At 36.8% G+C, this 13,598-nt stretch overlaps 1 protein-coding gene across 3 annotated transcripts in view; it reads right to left on the bottom strand.

Moving 5' to 3' along the window:
* The window catches only part of gish (casein kinase I gish), a 253,937-nt gene that overhangs the window by 53,560 nt on the left and 186,779 nt on the right, over positions 1 to 13,598 (bottom strand). For all 3 annotated transcript variants that reach the window (XM_081733729.1, XM_081733731.1, XM_081733730.1), the window contains exons 7-8: positions 13,295 to 13,465; positions 9,071 to 9,216 (exon numbers count right to left, since the gene is read on the bottom strand). In XM_081733729.1, the coding sequence (XP_081589855.1) occupies positions 9,071 to 9,216; positions 13,295 to 13,465 (317 nt within the window). The remainder of the gene's footprint in view (positions 1 to 9,070; positions 9,217 to 13,294; positions 13,466 to 13,598) is intronic.

Genomic DNA, 13,598 nt, shown 5'->3' with positions numbered 1-13,598 from the left:
CAGTACGTTCCCTTAACATAACTACTTGGATTTCTGTTTACGGGAATGGATATAATGGTAAGCATACCGCCGCAAAGTGGATACCCGAACTAGACTGGTAGCTCGCCACCTCATCAAGAATCACCATCATCTGATATGATGCGCAACTCGCAACATCCTGCAACGCGTTAGACATGCATTGAGGTGGTTGTTAGCATATTTTGAACCAGACGTTGACAAGTCATTGTTCTATTCATAGCAGCTAATCAGGAAAACAGAGCTTAGTACATACAATGTATGTGCTCTTCTTTGTAATGTTATTTATTAAATAACTGTTATACATACTCAAGAGCAGGTACGTACGTTATTTATATGTTAGCTCCATAACCGATCAAAATCGGCCAAATATTGCTATACACGATTATTATAAGTGATTGAAGCGATGTCATAAATTCACCGTAGTTCTTGTAACAAAACTCAACAGTAAGGTAGAAAAACTCAGAAAGTTTTGTTTGTTGCAGGTGTACTTCAGATTTCTCCCACAACAGCGCAGCAGTGAGGGGTAAGGCAAGATAGCGACATGCGCCGAGAGCATTTCATGTTATGGCCTCCACGCTCTCCTGACCTAACCTCATGCGTAGACTTTTGTTTTTCTGCGTGGGGTTATGTAAAAGATTCAGTGTTGACACCTCTTCTACCAGCAAATCTGCCAGAATTGCGAGCCCCCATCAACAATGCTTTTGAACTCATTGATAGAGACATGCTGCGCCGAGCGTGGGAAGAACTTGATTTTTGGCTTGATGTCTGTCGAATCACTAAGGGGGCACATATCGAACATCTGTAATTGTTAGCAAAAACTTTGAGTTTTTCTACGTGTGTGAAATTATCGCAATATATATAGTAATATAGTAATTATAGAGCTGTGAAATCGCTAAAATCATTTACAATAACCTTGTAATTAGGCAACTGCTTAGAATCACACGTGCTATAATTTCCCAGATTATTGCAGATTCCTATCAAATCAACCTGTTTGCAAAAGCTTACTTCTGCCCTCCCCAATCCTCTTCCAAAAAGCTAATTTTATTCGAAAGTGCGGAGAATTGCCATACAATATCTGCATGTACATATGTTAAGATTAAAATTTAAGTTTTTCTCAATACATGAAAAATAAATAAATAAATAAAATAAAATAAATAACTTTTGTTTAGAACTAAGCTTTCGCGAACATTAAGAGGGCAAATGTTTTAAATTAGTTTTTCATTCAAGATTGGTATAAAGAATGGAAACGAACAAGACATATTTGAAAAAAGCGCACTGAAAATAGATATAAGATATGTTTGCTTCCCAATTTCTATTAAGTAATAGATTGATGCATGATGGATAAATAGCTCGCAAAACGCGACGAAAAATTTTGCACTAAAAAATGGTGTCTACTGTTTATCGTGTTAAAGAGAACTGTCTCTGGTTACCCATATACGTATATATTAGTAAATTTTTATCCATTTTATGCTCTCTTTTGTTACTTTCCTTTCCTGATGATAGGAGTTTAATTTGTCGAAAATTCGAAGATGACTTATGTGTTACATGAACAGAAGGTAATACAGTTACATTATGTTTTAACTTTAATATTTTCTGGTTATTTTAATACAAAATTTGATTTCTGACCAAATTTTTCATTTTTGACAACTAAAAATACAGTATAAATTATTACTATTTGTTATAATACAAGCCGCTTGAGAAACGATCTTTACCAATAAAATCACAAGGTACTAATTTTTCTCTTCTGAACTTTGAAGTTGAAGGTATAAAAAATGTTAAATGAATTTTCGTTATCAGCTGTCAGTATTGTCAAGACATAAACAAGTCGAAATAGGTTTAGGTGGGGATAGAATGCATGTGAATATACACATGAAATAAATATATATATCTCCCTTTATTTATGTTATATATATATATATATATACAGATGGTGATCAGAAAAATGGAAACACCTGTAGTTGGCAATACATCAGATGTATGGGTTGACAGTGGTGTCGTGGCGCCCTTACGGGGTCGTGTTGCACGGGCCAAACCGCTCATCGGGGACCATAACGCTTTCGCACGCCGCAAATGGTGCCGCGACCATGCAACTTGGACCGTTGAGGACTGGAAACGTGTGATATGGTCGGATGAGTCATCCTTCACCCTATTGCCAACCACGGGCCGTGTTTATGTGTGGAGAACGCCCAAAGAAGCTTATGATCTGCAGTGTCTCCGCCCAACTGTGAAACATGGCGGCGGCTCGGTGATGCTGTGGGCCGCCATATCATGGTTTTCATTGGGTCCTGTGGTCACACTTAGCGGACAAATCACTGCCAACGATTATGTCGCAATTTTAGGAGACCACTTGCATCCTATGGTCCGGATGTTGTTCCCGGACAATGACGCCATCTTCCAGGATGATAATGCACCCATTCACACAGCTGGCGTTGTTGCAGCGTGGTTTGAGGAACATCGGGATGAAGTTCAACACCTCCCCTGGCCCGCCCAATCCCCAGATCTCAACATAATTGAACATCTGTGGTCCATCTTGGAAACACGACTCCGGCGACGATTTCCACCTCCATCCTCTCTCACAGAATTGGCCGATTCCCTGCACGAGGAATGGTGTAAAATTCCACTTGCTACCATTCACGACCTCTATGCCTCCATCCCACGTCGCATCAAGGCTGTTCTGAAGGCGAAAGGTGGCCCAACACCATATTAATCTGGTAAGTTGCAATTTCGTTCAGGTGTTTCCATTTTTCTGATCACCATCTATATATATATATATATATATATATATATATATATATATATATAGTGTGTGTGTGTGTGAGTGTGTGTTCCACAGTAACTCAGGAATGTCTGGAACAATTTTAACCAAACTTGGTACATATATTACTTACACCCTGGAAAACATTACTGTTGGAATAAAACCCCGTGGTACACATAGGACAGTGGGAGGGGTGACATAAAAATTACAGAAAACAATCGACATTCGTGTCGAATTCATAGTTTTCGGAGTCGCTGAGATGAATTGTGACACCCCAGGTGAATTTCAGTCCCGTTAACACCCGGCAGGGGTGAAATGGTAACGTAAAAATAATCATGAACGACAGATATTACTATCGAATCAGTAGCTTTCAGCATCGCTCAGTTAATTGGTGGCAATCCGGATGACATTCATGTTTAGCCCTCAGTGGGGTAAGACCTAGCATTCCTAGGAGGAAAAGGGACACCTAAAAATGATCAAAAACGATCGACAATAATTAGCATCGAATTCATTGTTTTCGGTATCGCGTAGATAAATAGTGACATTTCAGATGCCGTTTAAGTCTAAGTTTAGCCCCCATTAGCATCCAGTCTATGAAAAGGGTGACATGATACACCTAAAAATAAATAAATAATAATAAAACGATATTAGTGTCGAATTGGAAGTTATCTGGGTTCCTAAGCTGACTGGTGACCTTACGGTGCCCTTTAGGTCCCAAGTTTGGCTTCCAGTGGGGTAAGACCATCCACATGTTGCTAAGTGTGAGTGTAAAGTATGACTTACAACAATAAAAACATCGATATTACTGTCGAATCCAGCCTTCGGAGTCGCTGAGATTAATCGTGACACTCCTGATGCCGCAACGTCCAATTTCAACCTCGACCAGCACGCCTAACGGAAAGGGTGACATGTAAAATAATCAAAAACGACTGGCATTAGTGTCTAATAAATAGTTTTCGGGATCACTAAGGTAATTGGTGACAAGTGTCTATGCCGTTTAAGTTCAAGTCCAGCTACAAGTGTGGGCCAGACTCTCCAGCGTTCCTAGGGGGTGTGGGAAGGGGAAATGTACAATATATATAGTGTTTAATCCTTAGTTTTTTGGAGCAGAAGGATAGTGACACTTCCAATGCCGTCAGCCCTCATTAGCACCTCTAGGGAATGTGAAACGAGTGATATTAGTGTCAAATCCATAATTTTTCGTATCGCTGAGATGAACGATCACATTGCAGACATCGTTAAAGTCCAAATTCAGTCCCCATGGGTATGCAGGATGAAAAATAAAACGTCTAAGATGACCGAGATGACCGTCGATTACTGTGTTTTCAGAGTCGCTTAGCTATTGGGTGTCAATCCCGATGAAGCCCGAGCTTAGGGAAGGACAGCAAAGCTGCTTCGGTAATTTACAGGGGCAATGGCGATTGCCTTTCGACTCATTTCTTTATTTTGTAACACGCGCAGCGCAAAAGGCGATGCTCATTTTTATTTGTTTTATTCAGTTTTTATTTTTTGTTTAGCGTTGCTCACACATCTGTGTGTTTTTTTATGTTTTACCACAGCTCTGAAACGCATGCAGTTATTTCAACCGAACTTAATACAAGTATGATTTACAATCTAAGAAAAATTGCTGTGGGGTAAGACACTCTTAGCTCTACTACGACTGAGGGTAGATAGGGGTGACGTAAAAGTAATTGAAAACGACAGGTATTAATGACAAACAAATAGTTCTCGGAGTCACTAATATGAATACTGACTACCTGAACCCTTTAAGTTCAGAATCAGTCCCCAGTGTGGATAAAACAGCCTGGATAGGGTCGGGAAAACTGCTGGCCCGTTTGAAATAACTTTTAGATCACATTATCTACGTCAAGGTGGGTTTCTATAATGTCACTTCGATTGAAGGTTTTATTCATGGGAGTAAGCTGTTCCAAAATTTATGCCAGAAGTAGAATATCTTATGGATTATTATCATTATATTTTCAATAAAACGCGTATCTTACGGGGGAAGAGGATTCAATTCTTTCCCATACACCTATTCTCCCCGTACGAAGAACGGGTATTCATTCTGACAGTAAATAAATAAAATAAAATACATTTACACTGATGATTGTGTTGAAATTATGTCTCCTGGAAACACTGTGTAACTTGTGTGAAATTAAATAATATAAAAGGGATAACTATTAATTTTATTGTATCACCACTTCCTTTAATACTGTCTGTTTTGAAGAATGTGTCAAGTCAATGTAATTGTTTCTTCCGTAAGTGACAATTCTGTAACCACTTTCCTTCAAAATGTTCAATAAAACAGATTTCAGACGTTCTGTCGTCGTGACTGGAACGAAAGATATCTTTTCAAATGTTACGTTTTTGTTTTATTTGAGTGTACCGAAATTGCATGAACGTATTATGTATCTACTGTATCCTTATGGCCTGCTTTAGTGTGGAATTTCTTTCTTTTTCTTTTGTATAGTAACAGCGTGACAGTACAAACAGGGACAATATGATAGTAAGAAAAGAAATAAAAGAAACAAAAGAAATAAAGAACATAAGCTAGCAAAAGAATTTCAGATGATGTTGGAGAAGAAAAGAACAGCGTATAAGAAAAATAATAATCACGATTTATGCTGACCATAATAAAGGATACAAAGTCAAGAGGAAATGTAAAAGCTTTGCATGACAGAAAAATAAATAAATAAAACAAATGCACTCATGTCCAAAATTATTGTCGCATGTCTATAAATATGTTGTTGTAAGAATATAATTTGATAACGAATTTGCCCAGTATTTCTTATTATGTTAGTATGTGTATAATTGGCAAGGACATATATGTGGCAAATTTCATGTCAATAGAGCAGTAAATAAGAACAATAAAATTAAAATAAAACTTTTTTGTCCATTTAGCAACATTTTGTTTTACTCATTCTAATTTTCGTATTTATAATTATTTTCCTATGAAATTTACCACAAATAGGATCTATACATTTCCAGATTATATACATGGTATCAGTATTAAAAGTACCCTGCATAATTATTATCAAATTATATTCTTACAGGAAAACAGTTATACATATGCGACAATCATTTTGGACACGAGTATACGTACGAAAGTAAAGTAAAAATACAGAGTATGAAAAATGTATTGTGGCATAATGTGACAAGAATAGTGTGATGTTTTTTTTATTGTGTGTTCCTTTGTAATGCATATCACAGATCACTGATCTACGTAATACACAAATAAGCTGAACTATACTAAACCTTTTTTTTATATATATGGTCAAATCCAGGAAATTTATACTTGTTAATTTTAGTTTCCTTTGATAAAGGTTCTTATCTTCCTTATGTAAAAATATATCATCCACAAACTGTAGTATTTTGCGTGTGTAATTCCAAAGATTTTAAAATTCTGTTTCAAACTGATACAGCATTGAATTTGCTAAGAACGAGGATTAGAATATTTCCATAACTAATCTATCAGCCTGTAAACTCTGTCCGGAAACTGGAAATAGTTATTGTTTAAGAGCACTCTAAGAGGTTTAATATTAACCTATTTCAATTATATGTTTATTTACACTGACGGAAATGGAAATCCCAGCACAAAGAAGGAGTTATGCTAAGTGAATGAAATTTACGCAGAAAAATCATGTACATGTGTTATTACATTGATTCAAGTTTGAAGTACAAAGATTACAGAATGCAGGTGCCTCGCCAGACGAAAGTGGAAGATATTCGTCTTTTAATATCCAATGTAGTCACCGCATCGTTGAATGCAGGCGTGCACATGAGCAGGCAATCGATCGTAGAGGGGTTGGATGTCATCTTGTGGGATTGGGTTCTACGCCTACTGCACCTATAAGTCAGATCGACGATGGTCGTTGCTGACTGAGAATGGGTCCGGAGGCGTCGTCCAATCATGTCCCACACATGTTTTATTGGAGACAAATCTGGAGATCTTGCAGTCAAGGTAACACATTAACATTTTGAAGAGCACGTAGAGTTGCAGCTGTGGTATGGGGACGAGAATTATCTTGTTGAAACAGGCCAGCTTCCATGTCGTTCATGAACGGGAGAACAACGGGTTCGATCACCATTGTAAGTAGACGTGTGTTGTCATGGTGTTAGGAATAATCACTAGTGGGATCCTGCGATCATACGAAATCCCTCCCCATGCCATAATGCCCGGTGTCGGACTGGTATGACGACGACTAATGCAGCTTGGCAGCAAATGTTCATCAGGCCGCCTCCTGACTCGTGTACGTCCATCATTGGTACCGAGGCAGAAACGGCTCTTGTCCGTGAATACCACAGAGTTCCATTTTGCCCTCTAATGGGCTTTCTCGCGACACTACTGTAGACGATTTTGACGGTAGATAGGAGCAAGCGGCTAACACTCCACAAGACGTCTAGAGTGGGGCCCACACTCCAGTAGACGATTGACAACAGTTGTACTGACGCCAGGTGCCACTGCAGCTTGAATTTCGGCTACAGACATCCTCCGATCCGCCAGGGCTATCCTGCGAATACGCCGATCCTCTTTGTCCGGTGGACCGGGAAGGCCCGGAACCCGGTCTTCTGGTAGTAGTGCCTTTCCGGTACCATTGCTGCGAACAGTTATATACCGTGGAGACATCTCGATCGATTCTTGCTGTGATGTCACGAAATGAAAATCCACCCTTTCGCAGCCCTACCAAGCGGCCCAGTTCGAACTGCGTTAACTGCCGATAAACAGTTCGTTGTCGTCTTCCGAGGCATTCTGTACACTCGTAGCACGCGTTTAAGTAGACCGGCACAATGACACTACTGCTTCTCACCAGCGTGGCATGTGTTTAATGGCTCCACCCATTCCGCATTTACATGGCAGTGCACGTGCGTCCTTGGAATTGTGACGTTGTAACTGGTATCACTGGAATAAAACATGTATGTGAATATTCTGTGTAAGTTTCACTCACCTAGCACAACTCCTCCTTGGCGTTGGGATTTCCATTTCCGTCAGTGTATTTATTTATTTCTGTCCACCCTATCCTAATTAGCACATTTTACCTATATATTGACAATTCTGACAGCTGCCAGCGAAAACTCGACGTTTAACATGTTATCTTTAACTTTACGATGCACAAAGAGGAAAGTGAATGCTTTTATTTGGTTCATTATTACTGTTCACATCATTTGGCTTCTATTGATGGCCTTGCGTACAAAATATATATTTCGAACTACATACTTTAAAACTATAACGGTCAAATATTTGAAATTTAGGCTGAAACAAAGAACTGGAGAACTTGGAACTTCCGCTTTCATTTATAAAATCATAACTACGGACGAAAGCACAGGACTCACAAAGAACATTAACTGCTCAGTTTCTTTTCATCACCAAGACCCTGTATGCTAGTGACTTAAAAAGTTACATACACGCTGAAAAAACATAATTTACTTCTTGTTACTTGTTATTTTTTGTTACTGCCATAGCTACTATGTGCCTACTTTTTCTTTTTTCTTAATTTATTCAGGAAAAATACTATTCCCTTATACTACAATACCATTATGCTTCCTTGCGAATTCGGACAAATCAACTGTTGCAGTTAAGTGTTTCAGAAAATTGTTTTTTTACTTAAATATAAGATGTCCTCAATCGTAATGATTTTTTAAATACCAGAAGACATCATAATTTGCAATATTTAAGTATGGGCCTAATTTATGTATCCAGTTAAATTCAGGAGGAACTACAAGCAATCAATAGAAGCACATAACTGAATTTCAATTGTAAGGTTCAAATTAATTGACAATAACGATTAATAATAATAATAATAATAATGAAAAATAATAAAAAAATATATTGCAAAGTTTTGAAGAAGTCTGAACACTGTGCAAGACTCCAGTTTCATGCAACTTAAATGATACATGCTTTTTGTACAAAAAGATAAATTGGTACAGACTTCACGAAACAAATTTACACATTCAGAACTTAGTTTTATACATAACACTTATTAAACAAATAGTCCAATTGTACATTCTTATGATTACAATTACTGAACAAATGTGTGGGTGTCCATTTGTTTTCACATGCACGACTGGACAGCAGGTTACAGTTACTTTGATTACTACTACCAAACAAAGAAAAGTAAGATGCTTCTCTTAAGTGTGTTCTGGTGACTCCTACAATTCCTTGTTTTGCTTTGTTTATTCCATAATCTATCACAGAAGTTGAACACAAACACAACTGGAATATGTCCGTAAATCACCGTGAAAATACCCATACTTAAAAAACACGATAACTGGTTATAAATAGTTAAGTTTACAACATACCGGAGTTTTCCCTGTCCAGTCAAATACTCCATCGTCTATATAGCCCTTACTTTGGAAACTGTCACGAAAAAGTTTTTTGAGGTATGCGTAGTCCGGAGTTTCAAAAAAGTCCAGTTTTCTCACATACCTCAGATAGGCAGCAAACTCTGTTATATACAAGAAAGAAAAAACAAGATTATTTAACATAGCTTGTTACAATAAACACATTTTTTTAACATCAAAAATATAACCAAATACGAACTAAATCCAATGGGATTATTCTAGTGAAATCAGCATCACATATTTATTTCCTTTTCTGCATTCTGGTCCTTACTTCAGCTTATCTCCTCTCGTAGCACATTCCATAGAACAGAAAACGAACAAGCCGATGTCTCTTTGGAAGGTATTAATTATGGTCATACTTGATCCTCATACGATTTAGAACAGCTTTACGCAACCTCAAAATACCACTCATTACGAAAAATCAGCTATGCCATTGACCAATATAAAATGACACAGAATACGGAGTCAGTTAATGAAAATCAACGTACTTATAATTTATCTTCACTAGTTATTAATAAAAAGAAACCTATCTTCTTTCCGAACATATAGTCTGTCTTACAACACGGTTGATTTCATTAAGGGAGCGTCTTTTTATTTTTATTATTATTATTATTATTATTATTATTATTATTATTATTATTATTATTATTATTATTTTTTTTTTTATTATTATTATTATTATAGCAAACTTGAGCAAGCAACTATTGCTGAATAGTATTACGAGTTTCACGAAACAGAATAACTTAAGCTAGTGGTTAAGTACAGAGGCTGGCTTCTATATAAATGATTTTGAGGTGTTCACTTACATAACAGTCTGCCCTTTTACCACTGTTGTATTCTATGTAACAATCAGTGCTCTCGAAGATTGGCTAATAGCGCATTTTCCACTCGAGAATAATTCTTTGTAATGTACAAAAGATTATTTACTCCACTCCTGCTGAAGAAGCTTTCCAAAAAAAACTGCACTTCTTATTAGAAGGAAGGGGGTGTTTCAGAGCTTCGAAGGCACAATACACCATTAGACTGGCATCGGGAATTCAAAGGGCTGTATGTGAAGAGAACAGAATGAACCCCGGCATTCATCTATCTGTAGAATGTAATCATCAGGGCCCGGATCTTGTTGACCTAAAATTTTCTAAAAAGTGACCTATAAAATGACACTAAAATTCCTGTAAAATGACCCTAAAAATCATAAAAATTGACCTTAAAACTTGCGTTTTCTTAAACATTTATTTCGTTAAACATTGGCATTTTTTAACATCCATTGGATTTTTAATTAATATTTCTCACTCATGTCCAAAAAAATTTGTTTCAGTTAGTTGCACTCCATTGACCATTTATTTATATTGATCAGCCCATTCTACGGCATTGTAAGTATTGAAAGCGTTAATTCACTCCCGAGTTGAAACTAAGAAGCACTCTTAAACAACAGAAGTTCCCAAGTGTACATTACATGAGAATAATAGATAAAAACCTGTTTAAAATCTGTGTACGCCTTCTAATCCATTTTTAGTTATTCACGTGATCACATCTTTTGTGGTCAACAACCCAAAACTATCTGTTTGGCCACCTACCAACCCCCACCTTTCGTTAACCAGCTACAGCTTAGTTTTCATTAGTTTGTTAATTATGCAGTTTTTCCGCCCCAATAGCCAGGAAGCAAAAAAAGACATTATTCAACTTCATCTTTTCCACATTCGTAAACCGTGTTCATTTAAAGATGTCCTTATGTAGAAGAAAGAGAATAAAAAGACCATAAGTGACCTAAAAGTTACCTTAAAATATTAAAAAATGACCTGAAATTTCAAAACGGCAAAAAGTGACCAAAAGTTGACCGTAAAAATCTATATTTTTAGAACCTAGAGCTGATGGATAATGTTTTTATTTGAACTTGCCTTGTCCTATGCGTAACAGAAAAAAGTTGACTTGTCAACAAGATCCGGGCCCTGGTAATCATAAATATCAGTCAAAATATGTTCCTGATAATATGCACTATGATTTTTCACATTGTTGACACAAATTTTATATTCCCCTAAATCAAAATCCAGACATAGCAGTGAAACCGTGTGGGTAATTCTCGGTGCACTGATGAACGAAACTGAGTACTGTTGCATCGACAGTTCTGTACGTAACTCCTTGAACCTTTCTACAGTTGGTCAATTATATCGACATCTCATCTACAGTGACTACAAACTTCCACCGATCTCCCGCCAGATAATGCTTTCTGCAGTTGGTTTTCCGTTTTACAGCACGACTGGTATGAACACTCGCCTTATGAAACACTTTGAGACCTAGCATATTGTGAGTGGCAGGCAAGGTGAAGAGATAGGTAAGAAATACAGAACCGAACGGCCATAGCACGGCGTGTCGGTGGATTCTGCTATGCCGTTTCTGTCTTAATTTCGGGCAACGCTAGCAATGTCAGCTTCACTTGGGGCAGTTTCAGATAGCTTAGTAATATACAGTCGGGAGTCGGTCGCACTACTGCATTTCCAGCGGAGAATCGAACTACAAATGTGTATTTGAGGTAGTTTTAAATATACCGGAATAACTTAAGTATGCATCATACCATGCTACAATCAAGCCTTTACAGAATCGGTTCACTTTTGGAGCCATTAGACCTAGCACAACACGACTACTTTGACAGTAAACACATTACACAGTACTGTCTCAGTGGTGGAGCTTTCAAGTTTCTGCGCTGCGAATGCACCGTACCAGGCCTTTTACATTCCGTTTAAGTATCAGTTTTTGTACAAAGATTTACTGAAATAGAGTCTTTCTATTTCAACTGTGATCCTTCTGGCGCTGCTGTCGATTTGTGTTTTCCTGTACCTCCCTCGAAAGAGGAGGGACAAGTTGCTGCGGCCGAGATCTTTCAATTGTTAGATACGTAAGCGTTGCCACAATGAATTATTTCACGGACTTCGCTGTCCTTGGTCTTGCTAACCATTCAAAGTAGCATACCATCTTCATTCGTCAAGATCAAACAATTGAGTAACAAATGACAAGACCAAATGATTGTAACACAGCGGAGGTCATTCACTTCTTTTCCGTAAGCAAAGGGAGGATTTCCTCCATCAGAGGGTGGCGGGGGTAGGGCCGAAGTATATTTCGGATATTTTCCGAGGGCACATGTGAAATAGACAGGCTTTACCAAAATTTCTAGTAAAGTTATTACGACGACAGTGTTTAACTTGGCAATTACTTCTGACACTCTTTAAAATTGATATTTACTTTGTAAATTAATAAAACACATTGCAATCCACAAGTGTGATTCGTGAATGTAACAATTTCTTTCTATGAAGAGAACTGATCTTGAAGTGTCAATGTATACATTTTTCATGTTCTTCACAAGATTTTTCATTTTTCTTTTCTTTTTTATTTATTTATTTTTTACAAGAAAAAAAGCTATTCGACTTAACAGAACAATTTAGTTTTTACTTCTTCGTTTCAATTTCAGAGTTATTTAAACAACTGAAGCAAAATTGGACAGTTCTAAGTTAGCTTCGCGCAACAGCAATACAATCTTCACTAAATTAATAATATTATAGTTAATATTTTTTTTAATACTTCACAATATCACTAATAACTGATGGCGATTTCAGGTAAAACGCTAAACTGATTCCTGTCAAGGTACACTGAAAGATCATCTGAACATCAAACTAGAAATCCAAACGTATAATTTTTTATTGTTTTATCGATTGTTTTATCTTGTTCCAACTGTAATTCAGGTTCAAAAAATATGCAAAACCTTTGTCTTTTAGAACAACAGTATCTCAGCATGTATGTAAGTAGGAGGAAAAAATTCTTCCAAATTTTAAAATTCTGTAATATTAACAAATTAACACGATCTATGATGATCTAAATCAAAATTACATTATATATATATATATATATATATATATATATATATATATACTTCGTTACTGAGCAACTAAGAATAAACTTTGAAAATTACTATTACTATCAGCTTAACGCTTTGCAGAATATGCAACTGGAATATACACCAATGCAAAAAAATGAGAATTTTAATATCATTGTTTCACTTTTCCCCCTAAGAAACTCAATACAAATTAAACTAATACGACATTTACCCGACACAGCACCATCTATTTAACCACTCTGCATTTTAAAGACAAATCTTTGTGCTCAGGTATTTCTTCATGAGTAAATATACATTACCTGGGTAACCTTCACAAAGTACTTCAATAGGAGTGGCTCTTTTCGTGTCTCCTATTTTCTGATATCTTTCTTTTAAGTTATCTGCCTTTAGTCCCTGCCAAGGCAGGCTGCCTTTTAAAAAATACACGAACATATGACCTAAGGCTTCCAAGTCATCTCTCCGACTTTGTTCTGGAAATCAAATAAACAGCAAGGTCAACTAAATACTAGAACTTGTCTTAATACAATGATATTTTAAGAATACAAAAGAACTTATTCCGACAACTTAGACACGGCACATCAGGTTGTTTTTCTCAGTTTGTCT

The sequence above is a fragment of the Thermobia domestica genome, chromosome 12, assembly GCF_964235325.1.
Source record: "Thermobia domestica chromosome 12, izTheDome1.hap1.1, whole genome shotgun sequence".
NCBI classification, from domain to species: Eukaryota; Metazoa; Arthropoda; class Insecta; order Zygentoma; family Lepismatidae; genus Thermobia; species Thermobia domestica.
Note: the sequence above shows the minus strand (reverse complement) of the source record. Positions and strands in the feature narration are given on the sequence as shown.